We start from the raw sequence: 22,713 nt of genomic DNA on the forward strand, positions 1-22,713 counted from the left end.
TCTTTCCATAAAAGACCTTACTGTGAGACACGATCCTCAGAAAAAGACAGCAGCGCATGCATTCACCAGGCAGCAGGGCACCGATACATAAATATGACAGTAGAAATAGACATGTTGCCTAGGTCACCACATTCTGCCTGGCCAGCAACTGAGGGGTATTTTGGGGTGAACACGCACAGTCAGTCTTCAAAGTCGAAGAAGGGAGCAGGTAAAGTGTGTGAGTGGGGCAGACGGGCAACAAAACAAACATGTCATTGCACATGGCTGCCTCTTCAATATCTCACCCCCCTTGAGTGTGACAGAGCAGGTGGAGTGTGTGTTTATGTGTATGAATGTGGGAGGCGCAGGCAGGATCAATGGGGATGTTAGTGTTTGTGTTGTCAGGACAGGGGCTCCACTCACGGCAGTCTTGTTCGTCCGAGTCGTCCTCGCAGTCGTTGTCTCCATCACAGACCCAGGAGCGGCGGATGCATTTGCCGTTGTCGCAGTGAAAGTCCAGCGGCGAGCAGGTGGGGAGCACTGCAAGCAGAGAAAACGAGTCTGTCAGCCACAAACAGAAACTGTGCTGGTTAGCAGAGCGGGGACGAGTTCCTGTCTCCTGTTCACATGCGTCTGCTCAGCATGAAACACATGAAATGACACTGTAGCCTCACTGGAACATTAAACCTGAAATTCACAGAACAACAAAGTAACCTGATATCAGTACAAGCCTATTTCAAGTGGCAGAACAAAAACACAAGTTAACACTTAAAACCAAGTCTGATTTTTACTAAAAAATGTTGCCAACATCAAGCTTAAAGTTATTTATAGACAGAATTTGTTCTTTGGCACAAAGATGTCAGTAATGTATACTGGCAACAGTGAAATGAGTTGTTTTTTGTAACAAAGAATTTTATTTTGAAAGAATAAAAACACTACTAAGATGAAGATTAACCCACAAAAAGAAGGTAAACACCACTAAAGAGTATAACATTATATTATTGTTTTACTCTTTAGAAGAACAAATGACTCCGGTTCCCAGAGGAGGGAGTGTGGAGGAAAAAGCTAATCTTTCTGATGTCATAGTCATCACTGTTGTATGGCCACTGGCTGAGCGAAAGGTCAAAGTTTGACAAACAGACTAAAAACAGAGGGCTTTATTCTGTCTGTCCTCAGCTCGTTCGGAGCCTGAGCTTGAACTGGACTCACACCAACCCTGTTGCGCAGCGAGCAGCACTGAGCTCAGCACTGCGCATTCCTCCTTAACTTCATATCCGCTCTAAGTGCCACTACTCGCTATCTAAGCAGAGCCCGAATGACTGGCTCTTTGTCATTTGCAGACAGAGCTAATTTAATTACAGGCCACAGAGGGATGGGGGGAGACAAGGGGAAGGGAAAGGAAGGGAGCAGCAACCCCTTCCAGTGGACTCTCACTCGCCTGTCAATGACAGATATAAAATATTGACCAAGCAGTGCAGACTTTATGAAAAATGTATGACGTCATGCAGAGTTAACCAGCGAGGCAGACAGGCGGGCACGTCAGGAATTAAGTGTATGTGTGCGAGTGTGTCAGGGTGTGGCTGAGAGTAAAGCCCCACTGACCCACATAACCCTGCATGGATATTACATTATGAAGAGAGAGACAGAGTCAGACATGAGCACGGAGCTCCCGTTTGGTCGTCTTGCTCTTTGTCAACGCTGATCCTGTCGACCTGACGAACCCTTTCAGACTAACGACCACACTGGTGGGTTGGTGTGTACGTACAGTGTACTGCATTTCTGCTGAGCTCAAGCTTAACATTAGCTACTTTATTTTTCCCTTTAAGGCAGCCTTCAAGGAGGCAGTGGGTTTTTAAGACAACTAACAAAGACAGGCGATACGTTTGAGACTGGTCATTCTCCATCACCGAGAGAAAAATAAATCTACTGTATTAGTTCTATCAGTTAGTGGCCCATTTCAATGCAAATGTGAGCAGACTCCCTTCAAAAGCTCTGCCTACAGAAACAAGGGTTGCCATGAATTTATCTCCAGAGAATTTGCTTGGTAAAACTCACACTGATCCAGCATCTACTACAGGATACCTGCTGCCACCCAGAAGCATCTCTGTCAACTCAAGCCTTTTCATGAGTTCTGGATGCCCCTCCCACAAGCAAAATGCTACTTCCACACATTTCAATAAAGAAGAGTCTGGTGTAAACACACACACACTCACACACCCTCACACATATACAACAACATACATAAGCAAACTGTTGGTGAACAGGCTAAACAGACTAAGAATCATCCAGAGTGCTGCTCTTTTGTACTCCACCCACCTCATTCCTGCATCCACCTGAACTCCACTCATTTTTACCCAACAGCTTATTGACAACAGTGTTGATGAGACGGAGACTTTTCAAGACTGGAATAAAGCAAGAACGTTCAGAGAATGATGCCTCAGCTAACCTGCACAACGCAAAGCAACACATTCAGCTTCCTGCTCCTGGTTCTTCATTAATCAGACAACTAATAATACTCGTTTTTAAGCTGCTTTTCAGTTCAGTTCATTCACGGCTCAGGCTGACACTCTGAAGTGATGCTGTAACACAAACATACAAAGTGTTTGTCTGAGTCACACTCCGAGACCTCTCCAAATCGCTTCCTCCGAGCCTCCATCCTCCTGAGAGCTGTTGGGTTCACATGCGTCAGAGCGCACACACACACCCCCAAACAGACAAAAACACACATCCTGACCTTCACCAATGGGCTTTTCTCATCCGGGCTACAGAATTCCCACTTGCATTCCACGGTCATTCCCACAGAAACACACACTCACACCTGCAACTCCCATCACAAAGCGCCTTCTTATCTAATGCTCACACAGTGAAGGAACCACACAGAAAATATATTATTTAACAAGAAGAAGAAGACAATGAAGACTTCTGCCATTTTTTTTCCAACCATGTGGTCATGGAATCATTTTCGATGGGAGTGTCTCTTTATTCTTACTGTTTGTCAGAAACAAATGTTTTACAATTAAAAAATGCACCGTTTCAGCATCGTTTGCTTAGGCTGCGTTAATGCGGTCACAAGAGTGTGTACAGTCATCTGATGTCAAATGTAGAGCCTAAAAAAAGAAAAACGGAACCAATATATCCACTGTGACTTATTGTTTAGGGTAGGAAAAGCAGTAATGAGGAGGTGAACTGACCTGACAACCGTTGATTAAAGCTCTTTGGGTAATTACCAAGACTTACAGGAACAACTTCTCCTTGTGTTCTTTTAAATGCAAATTTCTGTACCGTAAGCACAACAAAGGCCATTTACATTAATCTTATTGAGGTGAATGCAACCAAATCCATTTGCATGGTCAGAGATCCTCTGACATAACAGGAAAATATGCGAGTACTGAACAAACACCCTTTTTTTTATTCATATACTCATATACTATAAACATTTCAGACCTAATTTGGCACCTTTTTTGTGTGGATTTGACTTTTTAACATTTGTTTTAAAAATAACTAAATTCCTCTTGACTGCTGTTAGGATGTCCAGCATGCATATTCCTGTGTGTATGCCTCTTCATGAAGATCTATGTGGTCGGCCTTTAGTGGCCTTAAGCAGCAGATTTAATGGCTTCCCCTTTACTGTTGAGCAGCTGAATCAAGTGGCTCTAATGGGACCCATATATCTGCCTTGGCGTCACTTAACGCACTGGCTCAAATGATGGGAGAATGGACAGATGAGAAATGGCAAAAAAGAGATTGAAAAAAAACAGATGTGGACTCCAGGAGTATTAAAAGGGAGTCTTAGAAGAGGTGAGAGACTTGGCATGCTGAGAATAAATAAGTCTAAGTATGTACGCGTCCTACAGCTGAACATCCTTAAACTACGTTTTGATCACAGAAATGTTCAGGCTTCTTGTAAACATTGGATTTCATTAAGTTAAGTTTCCTTAGATGGTTTCAGAAGGTTAGAGTTCTGCCTGTAAATACACAAGCTTAAGTCAGCCCATTTACAGACAATCTTCTTCATTTTCTAACCTTAGAAATAAAAACTTCTGTAAACCTTTCATTTATTAAAAAATGACCTCACTTTTTTTTCCACAGTGATTTTTATGACGCATCATTTATTGTTGTTTTTATGGTTTATTTGCGTTCCATGAAGCACTTTGGTCAACACTGTGCTACACAAATAAAGATGACTCAACTCAAACAGAGCTGAGACAGTTTACCATTATGTTGCGTTTCTTACTTTTACTTTTAACAGCACCTTTTAATCATTTGGAAAATGAGGAAACTAACTGTTGCAGAGTCCATTCTTCCTGAATATGACATTTCAGCTGCTCAACAGTCTGTGGTTCCTTTTGTCTGATTCTCCTCTTCATGACGCTTTTGCACCCTTCTCTTAGAACCGCCTGGATGCTCTTTCTCATCTTTGGAATGTAGAACCAGATGTTCTACGGACCCAGCTGACCACAGAAGACGTGTCCACTGGCTGCCTTTCTGAGATGAGCTTGTGTCCAAAGTGGCGGAGTTGAGATATGACTTTAATCTTGTGTAATACAGTTTCAGGATACATTTCTGGATGCAGCTGTGGGATGTGTTGAGTGAAAATGGTTTTCCAAGGCATTTCTGAGTCTGCGTGCTTATATTCATCATGGTGGCGTGGCGGTTTCTCATAGTCCGGTACCGAAGGGCTCAAATGGCAGGTTCATCCAACAGGGAGTTGAATCCTTGGTCTGAATCTTTAAAAGATCAAACTTCTTTACAATTAAGGAAACATGTTTGGGAACTGGTCACCCAAAATTTCTCCTTGCTTGGAAAGACCGAGCCTTTGGTGGAAACACCTTTTATACCCAATCCTGACACCCTCACCGGACTACAGAATTTATATATGTATACTCTATGAGATTTCTGTGTTTCGTAATCTTTCTGCATTCTGCAGTTTCACCTTGCAAGGTTAAACTGAACAGACAAGACTAAAACAGAACTTTAACTGAAGAGTATAGTGTGTGACGTACAGATGACATTTGGTACCTATGACCCATTTCATTTCCAGTGTTCAAGCTGAATGCACATAAAGCTCGTGATTAAAATGACTGTGCAGAGAGGTTTACACTTTGTAAGACCACAAAGGGGTCTTATTCTTCAGGTTTTAAAAGTATCTCCCTTGTCTTGCCCTGCCACAAACTCAAACTAATCCTCTCTGTCTACCCCCCCAGTCTTTTCCATTCTCCCTTTTTATTTTCCTCTCATAGCCAATGCCGACAGAGGTGGCTTATCTGATTCTATGCAGCTCTGGTCAGAAGCCAGCACATTTTTTCAGCCCGTCAGAGAAGAGTGGTTGTGCCAGCAGAGTTTTTGTTGGCCGTGTGTCCAGCAGCGGCTTTTATGATGGGCTCTCTTCGTCCTCCTTCACCTCTACGATAAACAAACCTCAACTCAGCTGCAACGCCACTTCCAAAGCCCATCTAAAACTCACTGCACAATTATATTTGCTTTCTGGGGCAAACAACAATCACTTCTTATTACAATCTGGTATAAAAAACATTTCAAACTAAGTACTTTATCCATTGTTTTAATTACTTTGATAACATTATTTACAAAAAAAAAAAAATAAATTTTAAGAGCTTTTTTTAAAAGTCTAATCAATATGCAAATTACATTCAAATGATGCATTTACCAAACTGTCACTGACAAACTATTCTATTAGTAAGTCTTCTAATGTGAAAACATCTTGTTCTGCTTTCGGCCTCTTCCTTTATCAGGGATCTCCACAGCGAGCCGATTTCGCATCATCACATGTTTTACGCCGGATGCCCTTCCTGACACAACCCGGGTTTGGGACCTGCATTAGAAATACACTGGCTCATGCTCCCCAGTGGTTAGGAGCTCACACTCACACCTAGGGACAATTTTTCTGTGAGGCGACGGTGCTAACCACCACACCACCGTGCAGCCCTCTAATGTGAAAACATAAGGGGGGGTAAAGGACCCAACATCAGACTTTGATTAAGGAAAATGTCTCAATATTCTGGGAAACTGTGGGAAATATGTGGAAAAAAAACAAGATGAAAGTAATAGAAGATTATACAAAGGGTCCACCGAAGACTCCATGGAGGGAAACTGGTGAAGGACAGTTTGTGCTGGAAGCCACCAACATTGGTGGGAATTTTCCCTGGATTGTAAGCATACTGTGAAACCATTCTTGGTTGTGAAAATCCTGAGCTGCTGGTGAGGCTGAGAAAAACCCTGGTACCAAATGTTTGAAAAAGGCAACTATCTTTTGTTATGGCTAGCTTAATCACAGCTGTGAGGGATATTATGGGATACTAGCTCAAATGTTCATGATCAGAGAAGTAGGTAAATGCAGCGATTGAGAGCACATCTAATAACTCAATGTAAAGGAGACATTTTTATCTGTGTGGTCCACATGTACAGAGTAATACTACAATACCAAATGGTGTGTTGAGATAGTGACACGAAGGCTGGTTTATCACCACATGCCTTCATTTTCAGTAATAATTACCTTTTACAGAAGCGGTAAGTCTGAAAAGATTCTCTTTTTATAGTTTATTGACTCCTCTTCACTCATGTGTGCTGTTCAAAAAAAAAAAAAGTAATGAACCGAATAGTTTATTTATCAAATTAAACCTAATAAACTGTCTGATAAACATTCTAAGTTAACAGGTTCATGCTAACACTGATCACCCAAAACATCAAAACCACCGAAAGGCAGAGTAAGACAGCTCACATAGTGCTGGGAACACCTGCATCCTGGCATTCACATAGATGTTAGAGGCATAGATAAAGACACCTCCCAACTACCTAAACATGTCATGTAGCAACACAGCCTACCCCAGCAGGACAGCGTTGAGTCCTAATAAACTGCCTCAAAAAAGGTGAAAACTCTGAGGTGTTCACCTGACCTCCAAACTGCCCAGATACCAATCTGATGGGATCTGACAGGACATTCTGGAAACAACCCCACTCCACAAAGACTCCACAATCACATGGCCTAAAGGATCCGCTCCTAATGTACCAGACACTTCAGGACACCCTCAGATGTTCTGTGTACACGCCCTGAGGCGTCAGAGCTTGCTTGGTGGCATGAGGAGGACTTACTTTAAATCATGCAGGTGGCCATAACATTACTACTGATCGATGGCCTGCATTGTAACAAGAAACAAGCTGCACCTGTGTCTTCAGTCAGTTACATACTCCTGATTATCAAACGCATCTGTTTGCTTGGGACTCTGATTTGCATTGCTTCTGTTCTTATTAAAATTACTTCGGCTGCGTTCACACTGCAGACAATAGTGGGCCAATCCCACTTTTCTTTCCTATTTGTGACCTGTATCAGATTTTTTTTATGACAGTCTGAACAGCACAAATCCATTTCAATATGTGGTCCTATATCGGATACACAGCTGATGTTTTTTAAAGTCACACTTCATCGGTCATGTGACATTTCATCCCGCTTTAACGTTATTGAAGTGAGACACATCACAATTCTGTCCCGGAGAAAGCGGGACGCGGCGAGATCAAATGTAAACAATGGCTGAAACATGACAGACACCCTTGATGGAGCTAGTCATTGGGAAGAAAGTGAGTTTTTGGACTAAATCAAATCCTCATAATTTTGTCAGCTCTGATTGCACGACTTCAGAATTAATACACACGCTGAGCATCCATATTTAGTTCCGGAAAACGCAGCGTGCTGTGTGTGACATCACGTCTTCTTCTGCGCATGCAGAAAATTTGAACAATCAAGCAAAAAAATTGTATCTCAGCAAAAAATCAGAACTGAACATTAAGACCTGCAGTGTGAATGTAGATTAGTTGAACATGTATTCAGAACAGAAGTCGACAAACACATAGCAGCCCCACGCTAATTTACCCGGTTAGTAAATTTGGCCCTTTGTCTTTTTTATAAACCAGAAGTGACAAATCTGCCGTCAAATAGCTAAAACTAAGCAGTCTTATTGAACAGTGGATTGTCAATGACAATTAGAAATTATGCTTAAATATGTGAAAATGGTAATCGATTCATTATGAAGATGCTTGAGGATACAGTTTCTCAGAAAGTAGCTTCATTTTCCCATAAAGAGACAACACAAATAGACTTATTTATGCCATTGGCCCCTGCTGGACACTGAATAGAATACACATTTACATCCCTTCTGGGGGGGATTTTTTGTTTTCTCTCCAGTTATCTGTTGCTGCAGCTAACTAAAGTGAAGTCAACTTTTCATGCCTCGTCAGTGAGTAGCCTTGAGGATATTCATCACATGATAAAACTCATTCTCATAAGCAAGTAAAATCTTAACTTCTCACCTTCAGGAGTAAAAAGTAAAAAACCTTCCTCTGAAGTGTGGACGAGTCTAAAGTAACAGTCGGATAATTCAAGTCTACCACACTTCCTTTAGAGCAGTTTTACTGAATGAACAGCAGACATCCACTACTGGGTAAAAGCTCTGCAGTGCAACCATCTTTACAAAACACTTTTCCGTCCATCACGGCAGATTAATGCTTAAACATTTGCCTGTTGCCATGACAAATCTCTGCTGAGTGGTTGACACCAGTGAGTAACACTGAAGTGCTGTCATCCACGCAGCCCACACATTTTCTTCTGAAGCGGTTGAATGAAGGAAAATACTCTAATGCAGTCTAATTATGACATTACAATTCTATTAGGATTATCTGTCACAATCTGAAATCTTTAACATTAACTTTTCTGACACTGGGACAGCCATCTGCTCCCTGTAATTACTCTCTGCTTACATCATATTCTGACTGTTTGACCATTTCCTCTGCAAGAGTAATTAGCAACAAAAAAGAAGCACAAGCTGATATCAGTCACAAAGAGGATTTAAATCAACCAAAAAAAAAGAAGCATTTTTTGCTGAAGTGGTCAGAAAATAGCACATTTGACATCTCCATTAGCTGCAGTGTCTGTGTGATTAAAAGTGATGATGTGCCCTGATGGTGGCAGCAGAGGAAATGGTCAAGGGATCGCCAAATTCCATGACATGTTATCTGCCCCTGACATTTGTATGAAAGTGAAATGATGACCACATCGCGATAGATTAAAGAGTAGAATAACTGCTAAGGGGCATTCATGTCAAATTATTTGTTAATCTGTCCAACAGCTGTCAAGAAGTCTTGTCATGTCAGTGCAACCATCCCTGAGCCAACAGCAGATCAAAAGAGTGAATCTGTGTTCCAGTGTGGCTTTGATTACAGACAGTATAACAGTTTAAGAGGAGCTCAGGCAGGTATTAAACATGCACGCAAACATGTACTCTGGCACATAAAGCAGATTCAACCAAAGCAAACACAGCTGTGGTTGTCTGTCTTGTTATGTGACATAAGAGGAATGTGTGCATCTACCTCAGATGGGAGTAAAGTCAACACTTATTCTGTGTTCTGACAACTAGTTTTCACAAAAAGCTAATCCCCAACCCTGTAATGACAATAGCAACTACACAAAAATGGCACTGCATCCAGGTAACAGGGAGCACCAAGCCTGTTGGAAGCATAGCAACACAAAGTCACACCTATGTGTATGTTACTGCCCAGTTAACGTACATTTATGTCAGATTATGCCTTAAAAGTTTAGTAGATTGTTGGAAACATGAAATATTTGACACTCTGACAACGCCCTAAGGTCCAAGATTTCTACAAACAAGTTCATAATTCAACAAAAGAGGTTAGAAATGTTGAATTACTTTGAGTTTGTTCCTAGGCTTTATGCTTTGGGTGACCCATGAGCTCCAAAGGTCTGCTGACATGCAAAAGTGATCCCGACTACCATAATGATGGGCAAACACACTTTGTTGAAAGAAAAAGACAAAGATCGTGTGATATCGGGAATGGTTTGCAGAAATTGGAAAGGTGGCATCATGTGAACAACTTTTTTAAAGAGGGAATGACACCATTTTAGATCAGTATTGTACCAGAAAGAACTAAGCTAACCGTCAACTGCACAACAATATTCCAGCACCTGACTCTCAAAATAAGATAACCTTCTGTTAATGCAGTTCCATATAACATATTCTCATTCTGATTAATGACTCGTGTCCACACCGTGTTCCCCTATGCCAGGTTTACGCACATCCAAAAACTTGATTAAATGCATGTGTGTTAAAACACGCAGCTTTACCCTGATGAACACTGATTCTGCAGGAGCTGGTGATGCATTTGTTGTTTATGGCAACTCAGAATTGTATTTTTCCAACCTTGAAAAAACAAAGAAAGCTGCATCAAGTCTTATTTCCTTCGGTAAGGTTTGTCAACTGCAACTTCTCCATCATTCTTTACAAAGGCAGCTAACCAAGAAAACATCAAATCGTTCTGTGGTTGATCTTTTTCCAATAGGACACTGGATGAATTGGTTTCAGATCATTTATTTCTTCAGTCAAGTAAATGATATTATTAAATAATTGATGTGATGACGTGATGCCAACTTCCAATTTTCCAATTCCAAGGTGCAGTGAATGCAGCTCTAGCTCTGGTTGGACTTAGAATGTGATAAAGGCATATTCATGTCTACACCACATAGCTTAATTTGATTACTTCTTACTGCAAATATCGACTTACTTGGCTAAAAGTAATCAGAAAATGCAGTTTACGTGCCGGTGTCTTATTCAGAGTATGGTCTAAAGAACACTGCTGTGCATGTAAATGTAATCATTGGGAAATACAGAAGTTTGAAGTTGCTACTGTGTTGGGTAATAGGTAAGCAAACAGCTTTAAGCTGCATTCAACAAAGACACCCTCCTTTTCTTACAGTGTCTGGCAAAACAACACAGTGATTCCAAGCAATTAAGCTGCCACAGGTTAAGTGTTTGCTGCCAAAGTCAACGTGAACTGGCAAAGCGTCATACCAACAAATGTTGATACAAGGCTGGTGTGACTGATTATAACATCCAAGTTTGCATGTGTTAAGAGGGCGGCTTAAAGAATTCAAAGCTTAAAAATAAGTGGAAGGCTTAACGCCATCATCTCAGCTGCATCTAATTACCCATGGCCTTGAAAACTGACTCAAAAAAGACAAGAAAGCCAGGTCCCAGGCTAACAAGCTCTTTGTTTCTCTTTTTACTTGTGTCACTTTCTCTGCCCTCAATCAGCCTCTAATCATGTCCTCCTCTGTGTGAACAAGTGTGCCCGGCTGCTTTACTGAGTGGGAAGTAAATATTTAAGAGGGAGGTGGAGGAAAGGGCTGAGCAAGCATTGGATATACAAAAAGAGAGAGGGATTATGCTAATGTGTCCAAACAGCTACGGTCAAATGCTGCAACAGAAAGAGAGATGAACCAAAAACAACAAGGCAAAAAAGGAGGAGAGTAGGAAGAAATTCAACCACATGGTGAGAAATGAATGAAAAAGTCTTGTGGAAGAAGAAAAGTGAGTTGGGTGTACTGGTTTCCTGCGGTCAGAGAGCAGAAGGACGAAAAGATGAAGGGGCACAGAGAGAAGGAGGGAATGGGGCCATAATCTTCTCTGCTCCTGCTTTCAGATGGGCTGAGCTCCCGTGGACACAGTTGCTCTATGATTGGCTGAAACTGCCAACAGTGGTGGATTAAAGAACGGAGGGGGTACCTCTTTCCTGGTGCTTCATATTTGTGTGAATTTGTGTCACTGCCCTTGTGAGAACCGGTTTTAGTTTTAGACATCTGCTGAAAGGACACAGTGGTCATTCCTCAGTCGTTCTGGGGACTGGTTTCAAATTCAAATGGGACGGATCTGATCAAAAGCTTGAAATATTCAATAGATGAGTTTCCATCAAGTTCTAAAGTAACGTTGAAGCAAAATTTTTTGAAAAGGTGCCTCATAGCAAATGCATGTCACGTTCCTTTCCCTGCCGAGTGAATATATTGGCCTGTGCAGTATGCGGCGGTATAAGCTGTGTTCCACATGACTGCAACAGACAGCAAAGTAAATGCTAACAGGAAACAGGAAGAAGGCACAAACATGACCATTTCTCTTTGCAATATACAAGTTGTGTTTATTCTTTCGTGTCAGTAGGACTGAGCTTTGATCTGCTGGATCGCTCCAGTCTGCACAAACAATCTGCTGGTTTTTAATGCGACCACTCAGGAGTAACACGCTCGCTACGTGAGAACTGAGGCTCGTTTCTGTCGGCCCTGATGTGCATCCACTCTTTCTCTAAACAGGCAAAACACCAATCTTGAGAAAGTTATTTAAATTTTCACTGATCCATTCAACTTTTTTGATGCATCACTCAAAAACGCACATAAAAACCATAGATGGAAACCCGCCTTATGGTTAGGGAGAGTTACTGTAGAGTGGAGAACCTAACCTGTGTTTCACATTAAAAAGATCTCATCTGCAGGACTTTTACTGTAGATTCAGCACAGATAAGACAGTCAATTACACAGCAACAGCAGGACAAGATCGGTGACTTGGGTTTCTAAGAAAATCAATGTTAAATAGATGAAGCTGTCACAAAAAAGGTCAATAGTCGTAATTATTAACAAAGTATGTTACTGATCTATTCAAGCAAAGAGAAAGTGTTTTTCAAGCTGATCCACTTCAATTCATATCTTAAAGATTGTGAAAGGGGGAAAACATATCTGGAATTTCTGAAGATGCTCGTTCAGAAGTTTAATTATCAAGTTTAAAGGTTTAAGTAAGTTGAATATGATTTTCTGAACCGTGCGGCAGATTAATCAGAATCATTCGATGAATATTAATGAATAGATTTCTGTCAGCAGATTACCACGAATGAGGCATTAAATTGAAATTATGACCTGCAATATTCACAAGGTTTTAGTTTAATTCAGTCCTTTGCTAATCTTTAGATGTAAGGATTAGCTCAAACTGAACTCCATTTCAGGGCAAGAAAAGGGTACATAAGGTCTGATAAAAAATAAAATGAAGACAGTTCGACTTCAAAGTTACTCCAGGGAAACTTCCAGAACATCCTCAGTCGCCAAGCCATGATTCAAGTAAGTGAGTAGTTCAAACACATTCCTCTCATGAATATGATAAACATAACACCACCTGGAGCGCCAGTTCTACCTCAGTTATACAGAAATACTTCCAAAGGAGTGTCGTCACGAGTTAGTGTAGCAAATATCTCTATATACCTGTGAGTGTTTGAGTTCTCAGTGCACACCCGGCTCCCAAACCTCACAGGCCTGTGTGAGCCCACAGAAAACCAAGCCTCATGCAGCGCTTTCAATCACACACAACAGAGAATTTCCTTTTTCATTTCATGTATCTCCTCTGCACCCGTCTCCTCACTAACCCAAATAATTTACTCTTTCCACAGCCTCAACTGCTTTCTACTCAGCACGACTTTAACCGTGTGGGCAAGCTGCAAATGAAATGCAGAGAGAGAAATAATCTGAAGGATGACCTTGAGGATGAGGTGGGATCGACTTATATGCTGCGGTTATTGAGCTTCCTCTTCCAGGGTGTGTTGATTAATTGTATTGCTCTGAACCAGGAAGAGAGGAAGAGGAGGTCAGCAAAACATAGCGCCAGATAAGATACGAGAGGAGTCAGAAATATAAGTCAGACTCAAACTGCCAGGGTTTCAGCAGAGCGTTAAGGTTAGATCGTGGACACGTCTGCAATGCCTCAGCTGGCTTTTTATCATCTTTTTATCTGTTGACCCATGAAAAAGGCCAGCATGTTTGTTGTGTTCAGAAGTGCTGCAGGAGTCAACACTGGAAAGCCAAGATCCTTGTGTTTCTATTGATGGGAAACATTTTAGAATAGATGTCAAAACACTGAGGAAACTCATCTTTAAATCCACTGATGGACAATCCAGTTCTGTCCACCTTTAATCCAAAAAACCCACCGACTGCTGTCTCATCATTTCCAATGAGCCTGGGGCTGTGCATCATCTTTAACATATCCTCTCATACGGTGAGTTGGCAGGACTCAAAGGATGTATCTGTGACAATGAGAAATCTACGGGGGAACTATCAGAGTGAAACATCTGTGGACTGCGTGGGACTGCCTGGACAAACCTTTAGGGAAACCTTTGTGAACTTTTTGTTCCATCATTACCAATTTGGATGACGACTTCGTAAGTCTGACCACATTTCCCTTTAAAAACTCAAATATCGTTATCAACCAGCAACACTTTACAAAACATTTAAAAATGAGACGAACATATAGTGTGTAAAAGGTTCTTTTACCTTTCTCAGTCATATTCAAGAAATTTTCAAGATTTCCAGCACCTCGTTATGATGATCAATTACATAAACTTAAACGGTGCACATATTCTCAAAGTGATCATTTATGATGAGGGGAAAAAGCAAAGCTATGTTATTGTGCTATAAAGAACCACGATAAGGATTTTTTGAAAGCAGTTTACAGAGGGATAACAAATAAAAGGCTCAACTGATCACTTAATTTTCAGTGAATTCTTTTTGAAATTGTGAGACATGAGGAACATCCGTCTGTGAGGACGAGCGTTCATGAGCTTTTAAATATAATACACCACATAAATAGTCAAAGCAAATCAACTTAAATAGGCCATCACTGCTTAAAAAGCTAAATCATATTGTCCACTTTCTGCCTGCTGTTCATCTTGAATCCCTCAACCCGCAGGAAGTGTAACACACAACAAACTGACACTCTTTTAAAATAAACTACCACTAACTTAAGTCCCCTTTATCTCATTCGACAAAAAGCGCAAACATGGCAGGAGATGGCAGCCACCTGTACCGGCCACGCAAAACAATCAGCCTCTTTTATTGAACCGCGATTTCTAATGAAAAGCACTGCGGTTACAGTCTCACACACTATCAAAACAAGCATGCGCTTTGATCAGCAATCAGGCATTTTCAAAGACACATTTTTTCCTTCCACTCACAGTGGTTAGAATAACCGTTTAGAAAAACATTTTTAGCTTTCAAAAGAGACCCCCATCGAGCATTTACTCCTGACAGTTGAAGATCAGCTCTGTATATTTCAGGGTATGCGCTTGCATGGGCGGTTTGGGAAAAATGACCTGGGATGGGAAGGGGCAGAAGAACTCTTATTGTAAAGAAAAACAAGATGACAGGAGTCTGGTGGGTCAAAAGTTGCTCGATTGTTTGAACATGATTGCACTTTTTGGGGCACAGCGAGGAAGCTGATGAAAGGTAAAGATGGCTAAAACTACAGAAGCATCATGCAGGTTAATCTGGTGTTTCAAGAGGTTTCAACTACTCCATTTCAAAGCTTAAATAATCAGTATATCTTGCATTCACATTTTGCTTTGGCTTTTCTTTCAACACAAAACTGACTCTCAACACGACCACTTACTGAGGAGTTTGAACAAGGTGGATTATGAAGAGAGTGGTGAAAGATTTGGCTGAAAGCTCTGACATCAACGTCTTTCTGTCCTTCATTTTCATTCCTAGCTGCACAACCTTCAACACAACACATAATCTGGTTCTTTCTGGAAGCTTCTCACAAGCAGCACGCAGTCCTTCACTCTCCTTATGGCGGTTTATGGATGTGGAACATACTGCCAACAACATAAACATGTACTCCTCTAATGGAGCAGGGCTTCGTGGCCGCGTCTCACAGCTCATATGTTTGGCCTGCAATCAGATATAATAAAGTGTGCCTGTTTGCTATGCAGAGCTGTGTACAATGGGGGGGGGGGGGGGACGTGGGGGAGGTTCATTAATTTGATGAAACGCCTGTGAGTTATGTCTTCATTAAATTCCATCACAGCTAATTAGTCTCCTGTCCTTGAGATGTGTGGACCAGTAACAAGCACTTCAACTAGTGAGGCGAGGAAACCGATTTGCTTCTGATGATCTCAGTACTGTCATAAACATGTGTTTCATTTCAGTCACGCACCTTCACATCACATCTAATCGTAGATGTCACTTTTCTTAGATGGTTTTCCCATTTTTTCTTCATCTTTTTGTGTCAGTGATTGTTGCCAGTAATATAGATCATTTCACATCTTCTGTCTTTGATTTACTCAATTTGGGTTGTGGTGCAGGGTTTGAACACTATAATATGCCAAGTTCACAGCTGAATAAGTGGCTAAAATTAAGTCAGTTATCAGCACAGAGACCGGGGGTGTCTTCTGTGGTGTGTGTGTTTGTACCAGACTGGTAAACTCCATCCGTTGATCTTCCAAACCTAAAACGCTGTCTTGAACTCTGAGATAGCGAATACCCGATGAGGTTCAGACAGCGAGACTGGGTTTGTCTGCAAACTGTTCAAATAAATAAGAAATCTGTTGACACAGCAGGAATACGGAGGAAAAGAGTACAGGGGTGTCAACATCTGCTGGACACAACGGGACGCCATCCAACAAATACTCGTTGCAAAGTATGTCCACATTTAAGCCACAAAGATTTAGTCATGTAAACTATCTAATTTACCTTTGACAATCTGACAAAATATTTGCAGCCATGACAACTTCAAAGAGCTGCACCTACTTTCAAACCTTAAAAGGCAAAAATCTCATTAACTATATCAGATCTTAACAGCTGGTCAAGCTACACCACCAACTCGACCATCATTTGAAAGAATACTGACGTAACATTTGTTCAGATGCAACGTTTCACAACTATGCAGCACATTTTAAAATAAGGTTTGACGTTACTGACCAGTGTGTCATCTTGGACTTCTTAGATAAATCCAAAAAAACTCTATAAAAGGGTAGATCAGCATGGGGCAGTTCCTCTCGTGCATATGTTCAGATTGTTAAATATAGTCCATAGATTTGGCAGAGATTTGTCTATTTAACTGCAAAACACTACATTACATCATAATCATTTCCCAAACACCATCTAAAAGCAACTTACAGGTGAGGGACACACTGGGGGGCAACATGGAGCTCACGATCTTGGCCACAGATCAATCCACATGTAGACTGGGTAAGTTAAGAATCAAATCAGAGGACCAATCAGCCTCCTCGGCTACAGATGACATAAAAAACTACATGCTGAGAGAGGCCAGGTTATAAACAAGCTGGTGGCAGCTAAACATCTTCTTATCAAGGCAGAACTTTATATTCTTTATATTAGCATATGTGTTGTCAGACTAGCATTAAATACTGGACTTAATAAATAAATATGCCAGGTGGCATATTTAAGAGGTATAATTGCAAAATAATATTAGAATTTGTGGGTGTACACAGTTTAGCAGGACTGAACCAGCAGGGGAAATTTAAAGCCAACAGCTGACTATTTGTTGCTTTTTTATCACAGATATATCTCCGGCTTTCAACACAAATGTCGGGTGTCTGATGTTTTTCAGAAGTTTATAGCCTAGTTTTTTCTTTTTAAAAAGTACCAACTGAAAAGCGTAGCAGCGTTTTGAACAAACATTAACGACTTTCTGTGCAGGACGGTCCGTCTCTGCCCCTCACTGCTTCACGTACAGAGAGGGGGATCATAGAGGCATGCTGTGGCTGATCCAATAAAAAAGGAGTCATAAAGTAGCTGACAATGGCTTGAATCAAGGTATTGTGTTGCATCTAATCTCATAACAATGTCTGAAAATATGAGCATATGCATTAAGTTCATGGCAAAGTACAACAACTCCCACACCCCACAATTTCATTGTCAGCTAAACCTTAGTCAGCTTCTATGGGGCAGCCCTCAAAATATTGATCCTTTGTGTGTGTGTATCCATGTCTAACTGCATTACCACCAAGTAAGAATGCAACTGAAGACTCTCCAAAATTACACCTAATCTGAATGGAATCCAAAGTCAGGAGGGTAACACAAAATTACGCAGCAATTTATTCAAAAAGATTTTTTTGGTTGGGGAAATGTGAGCAAAATAAGAGGAACAGTGAAGCTGCAAATGCTGGAAACTCGCTGGTACGAGTCTTTAACTTCAAAATGTGTTCCCTAGGACAGATTTATGATCCCCCAGCAAAGACCTCCCCCTCCACCCAGTGTGGTCCACTTCAAACAGGCTGATGTTAATGGAGGTGAAGAGGAGAACACATGGCTGGAAATTCCATTTCCTACAGCTGCTCCAGCAGAATCGCCATCCTCCACACACACAAGCGTGAGCGCGCACCAGCACAGCAAACATTTTTACGTGCTCCCTCGCCGACTCTTCTCCACTCCCTTTTTTGGTCTCTGTACAGCTATGAAACTTTATCTGGGGGAACGCAAGCAGAAGACATCAGCACAAACACTCACTTAAGAGACACACACACACACACACACACAGCTCTAAACAACACAATTTCCACATTGTAATTAGACCCGTTCAGAGACCCAGTCGGCCTCTGCTCCCATCCTGCAGAGTTCCACACACACATTCCTCCCGGGCGATCCAAAACAGTTGTGCCTTGTCTGGAAATTGTTAAATTGGTATAAATGATAAATACGTTACAGTTCAAACAAAGTCTGGATGCCACATACTACACTGCTTGGATTGAGCAGAAAAGACGCGGTCCTCTGTGCCTCTCTGAGTGCGTTCATTGTGATCGGATATTCTCACGGTCACACACCGATCTGAACTGTGGAAACCGCTCTCTGTCCTGCGCCAGTTCAATTCTTCGTTGTGTTTAGAGAACGTTGTTAAGAACCATAAAATTTCACTCCTCAGTTTTACGATTGGACTCACTTAATTCAATCAGTGTTACAGAAGTCACGTGGGGCTCGATTCTCTTCAATGGGCCGCGCACACACACACACACACACACACAATTTCTTTCTATTTCAAAATGCAAAAAACACACAACTTGTCTTCACTTGAAAATTCTCAGGGAACCAAACTCAAAACCTTTAAAAATCAAAGAATATGTTGGAATGAGTCTGATATTTAGGGTGACTTAGTGTTTGTGTCTTTCTCTGATGAACATATTCTGACCTGATCTTTGTAGCTGCAGAAAAGATTCTCTTAATACAGTGAGTGGATTTTCTTGTAATCTTTTAGAATTATCCTGTTCTCCACAGTGTGAACACACTTCCTGTTAAAAGATGACCACTCCACCAGCTGAGCCCAGCCGCCACCATTTCTTCAGTTATTACACACTTACAATTGTGAACGTCCTTCAAGAAGCCTGGAGACTTCTTCAATAAGTTACAAGAGAGCTTGTATAAGAAAGTTCAGGCGGTGCGGAAGAATAAAGGTGGTTATAACAAATACTGACTTTCAAGTCTCTTATATACCTTTCCTTATATAATGTCCTCCCATTTTTTAATTGTTTGCACAGTTCAAGAAACTGCTGCTCTTATTTCTCATTTTCAAAGTAATACATAAACAAATGAGTTGGAGCTCCAGAATTGTGCACAGTACCGTACATCTCTACCCCTTCTAAAGAGAGATTTGACTGTATGGCTGCAAAGAAGCTGCATTATCCAGCTGCTGCTTACTTTTGGTCCATCACAGTCTTTTTTGGCTCATGATGTTTTAAAATAAATCAGTACTGTGGGTATTTGCAACCCCCTTGTTGCAAGCTGCAAAAGAATAATACTTAATGTGGGCTCAAAAATGTAAAAAGTGAAAGTCTATAACAAGCTGTGAAGGAAAAAGCAGAGGTCTGATGAGGTAGAAAACCACAAAACAACAAGCTGGAAACATTTATGGAACACATCACATCCATCTTGATTCTCTCGGGGTTAGAAGTTAAAACTCAGCTGATCATTCCATTTGACCAACCGTCAGTTATTCCAAAATCACCCATTTATGATCACATAAAAGAAAGAAAAACAGCAAAGCTACAGATCCTAGAGGCATCTTTGGAATTCCAGACTCCAGTTTCCAGTTTTGAAACACACACTTTTCTCAAAGATTTGCTGTGTTGTAACTGTAAGAGAAAACAGTTCATTAATATTTGATGGGCATTCTGCCGTGAGAAATGATGCAGTAGCAGGACAGGACATTAGTGTAATAGTATTTTTTAAATGGTTGCCACGACATCAGAATGAATCCCTGTGACATGAGCACTGCGGTTACATGATTGACTGGAGTACGTCCAAGAGAACAATCGTCCAATCACAGAGCAATAAAGCAGAGAATCAATTGCACGGTACTAATGGATTAGGAAGGTCCAGCTATATGCTCTAATATCTGTGAGCTGCTTCCATGCTTCCCTTTAAATAAGTAACGTACCGCAGATCAATATGTGGCAATCTGACTCACTAAACATTCAACTGGCCACAGATCAATAACACTTAGCATCCCCTCTCCCAACCCCCTAACAGGCTTAATGTGACAGAGGAAGAGTGATGGGGGGAAGATATCAGGACACATATACACAAACACAAACACACACCCCTAAAAAGAGGTTGAGGAAGTGTCCAACAAAAGGGCAGCGTCTGCTCCTACAGCGAGCAGAATAAAGACCCTCACATTGACGTTTTCCCGTCAATAAACACAAGTAGAAAAGAAGAGCGGCGAAGATCTCCTCCGCTTGACAAACTGACATGCTCTGCAGGAAAATACTCCTGTCTGCATCTGCTGCCAAGACTTGCCTCTAGCCAAAATTCGTCTGGTGCCAAAAGTCACTCAAGCATTTTTTTTTGTGCTTGGGGCATAAAGCAGCAGAAATATTACCCTGCCTGACCGGTGAGCCATTCACCGTTTCACTGGGTGATGATGGGATCCATATGAGCTCAATTACTGTAGTTTTTTTTACTTTTCTACACCATTTATGCAGGAAAACTACCTCAGCACACTTTCATCTTCATAAAAAATGCTCAGAAGACGTGCAGGTCACACCAGGAAGCTGCCAGGAGTCTTGGTGATGTGGTGGAAGTGTAATGGACCCGCAAATTATATTCAGTGGAAAACTGCTGATTTATCTTTATACAATTTTAAGTTGTAAGTTTAATTTTGATTTAAAAGTACATCAAATGTATGTATACTCTTTATACGTGTCCCTATCACGACAATAAACACCTGAGAGCTTTTTCTTTCCTCCCATTTTAGTACCAACCACAGCACAAAATGTCCCATTATTCTGGGTAATACAGCAAGTCTGAGGCAGACCTGCTATTTTCTTTAAGATTTTAGAATTTGTGTTGCACAGCTGCTTGTGTTTATACATCATTTAACAATTGAGAAGTTTGGCCGATGACTGTAAAACGTGTTTGTGGAAAAACATGTTTGACCTTAGTAGCCTGCACTAAAAAGCCGTTAGGTCATATCTAATCATCTCCCAAATTAGAGCCGAAGTTTGAGCTAAAACGTTCGGTATTTTTAGTCCCAGACTTCTTTCAAAGAACAGAAAAGGTTCCTTTAGATTGCACTCGTCGTCATTTACACGCTGGTCTAAAGTCCTGCAAACACGGGACATATGCAGGTCTCTCTGTTTAAGTTTGAATAGAAAGTGGTCATCTTATGTGCTTCAGCTGAAGACACACAACCTAAATGTTGTGCTGAGGTGTGAGGGTTGTGCTTTAGAATATAGCCACCGTCTTCTTCACTGATATCTATCAAAATGCCCTCTCCCTCTCATGCTCTGAGATGGCTAAGAAGGAAAGGTGCAGTCAACCAATCAGAACTGTTCAGGTATGTGGGATCCACCATCTAGGGCTGTTTTGGGATGTAAAATATCTGCTCAGTAGCTTGTTTAGTCTAAGGTCCCTGCAGTGGACTATTCAAGGAGTGTTTGAAACACAGCTCCACATAAAAGTTTGCTCTCTGAGAAATGTAGAAGTATGTGTCCAAGTAAGCAGAGAGCAGCTGGACAGACAAATATGGACAATTCTTTGCTTCGGCCTCACTAAAACCATTATATCAAGAACTGAAGTTTGACCAGTTGGATGAATTCAGCATGAAGGCTTTTAGTGGATTTTAATTACAGTTGAGCTAAAAGCCATTTAATGGCCTTTTTACACCAAAGCGGTTTCAGTGCTGGTTTGGATCTTGCGCTGAACTTCGAACCACTTCTTTACGTTTGCGCTGCCAAAGTACTGGTTCAACGCCAGGAAAACTGGTGCAACAGTAGCACCAACTATTTGCTGGGCCAGAGGAAAGAACTGCTTATGGCAGGGGTTGGAGGTGAGGTTATGGAGACCAACCAGCCCGACTTACAACATCCAGAGTGCCCTCCAACCTGCTGAATGCGAGAGAGAACAGCTAAAACAGAGCTGCAACACGGACATGCAGTCAAAGTAGAGGTGGATAAACATGAGCTCAGTGTTCCTCTTATTTTATGCGATGTCCAGAGATGTATTGAAAATCAGCTTTCAGTGTAATTTATAAATGGCGTTTGCAGCTCACCAGCTGGCTGTTATGAATCCCGTTAAAAACCGTGGGAATAAATGCTGTAAATACCAATGAACTCCTGAAAGTGTCTGATGGCGTTGCAAAGAGCGATCATGAACACCAACTGCTGTTTGCAACAGAGTTGGTAAATGGGGAATGGTGATATTAAGACATCAGTTTGCAACATTCATCTCTCTGCACTGTGGTACAGAAATCAGAGAATCGAGGTAACGATGTAGTTCAGCTGTGGAAAACCAAACTGCTTCTTAGACGGTTCTAAAGCTCAACCAGATGTGAACTGACACCTGGTTGAAAATCGAGAAGAGGGGAGCCAGAGGAAGCTAACAAACAAAAACTCACTGCATCCGTCCTCGTCGCTGTGGTCCCCGCAGTCGTTGTCTCCGTCACACTGCCACTGGGCGGGAATGCAGGTACACTCCCCGAACGCACTGACCGCACACGTGAAGTGGTTCCTCCCACATGAACACTCAGCGCTGCCCTGAACACCTGCGAACACACAGAGGTCCAAGAACAAATAAGATCAGTGGAATTCACATCAACACATAAATACACTTGAGCT

At 41.4% G+C, this 22,713-nt stretch overlaps 1 protein-coding gene across 2 annotated transcripts in view; it reads right to left on the reverse strand.

Moving 5' to 3' along the window:
- lrp4 (low density lipoprotein receptor-related protein 4) overlaps nt 1-22,713 on the reverse strand; it is a 111,337-nt gene that overhangs the window by 43,354 nt on the left and 45,270 nt on the right. For both annotated transcript variants that reach the window (XM_072379989.1, XM_072379988.1), the window contains exons 2-3: nt 22,494-22,640; nt 403-519 (exon numbers count right to left, since the gene is read on the reverse strand). In XM_072379989.1, the coding sequence (XP_072236090.1) occupies nt 403-519; nt 22,494-22,640 (264 nt within the window). The remainder of the gene's footprint in view (nt 1-402; nt 520-22,493; nt 22,641-22,713) is intronic.

Source organism: Leuresthes tenuis, unplaced genomic scaffold (genome assembly GCF_036924035.1).
Source record: "Leuresthes tenuis unplaced genomic scaffold, fLeuTen1.0.hap1 SCAF_2, whole genome shotgun sequence".
Lineage (NCBI taxonomy): Eukaryota > Metazoa > Chordata > Actinopteri > Atheriniformes > Atherinopsidae > Leuresthes > Leuresthes tenuis.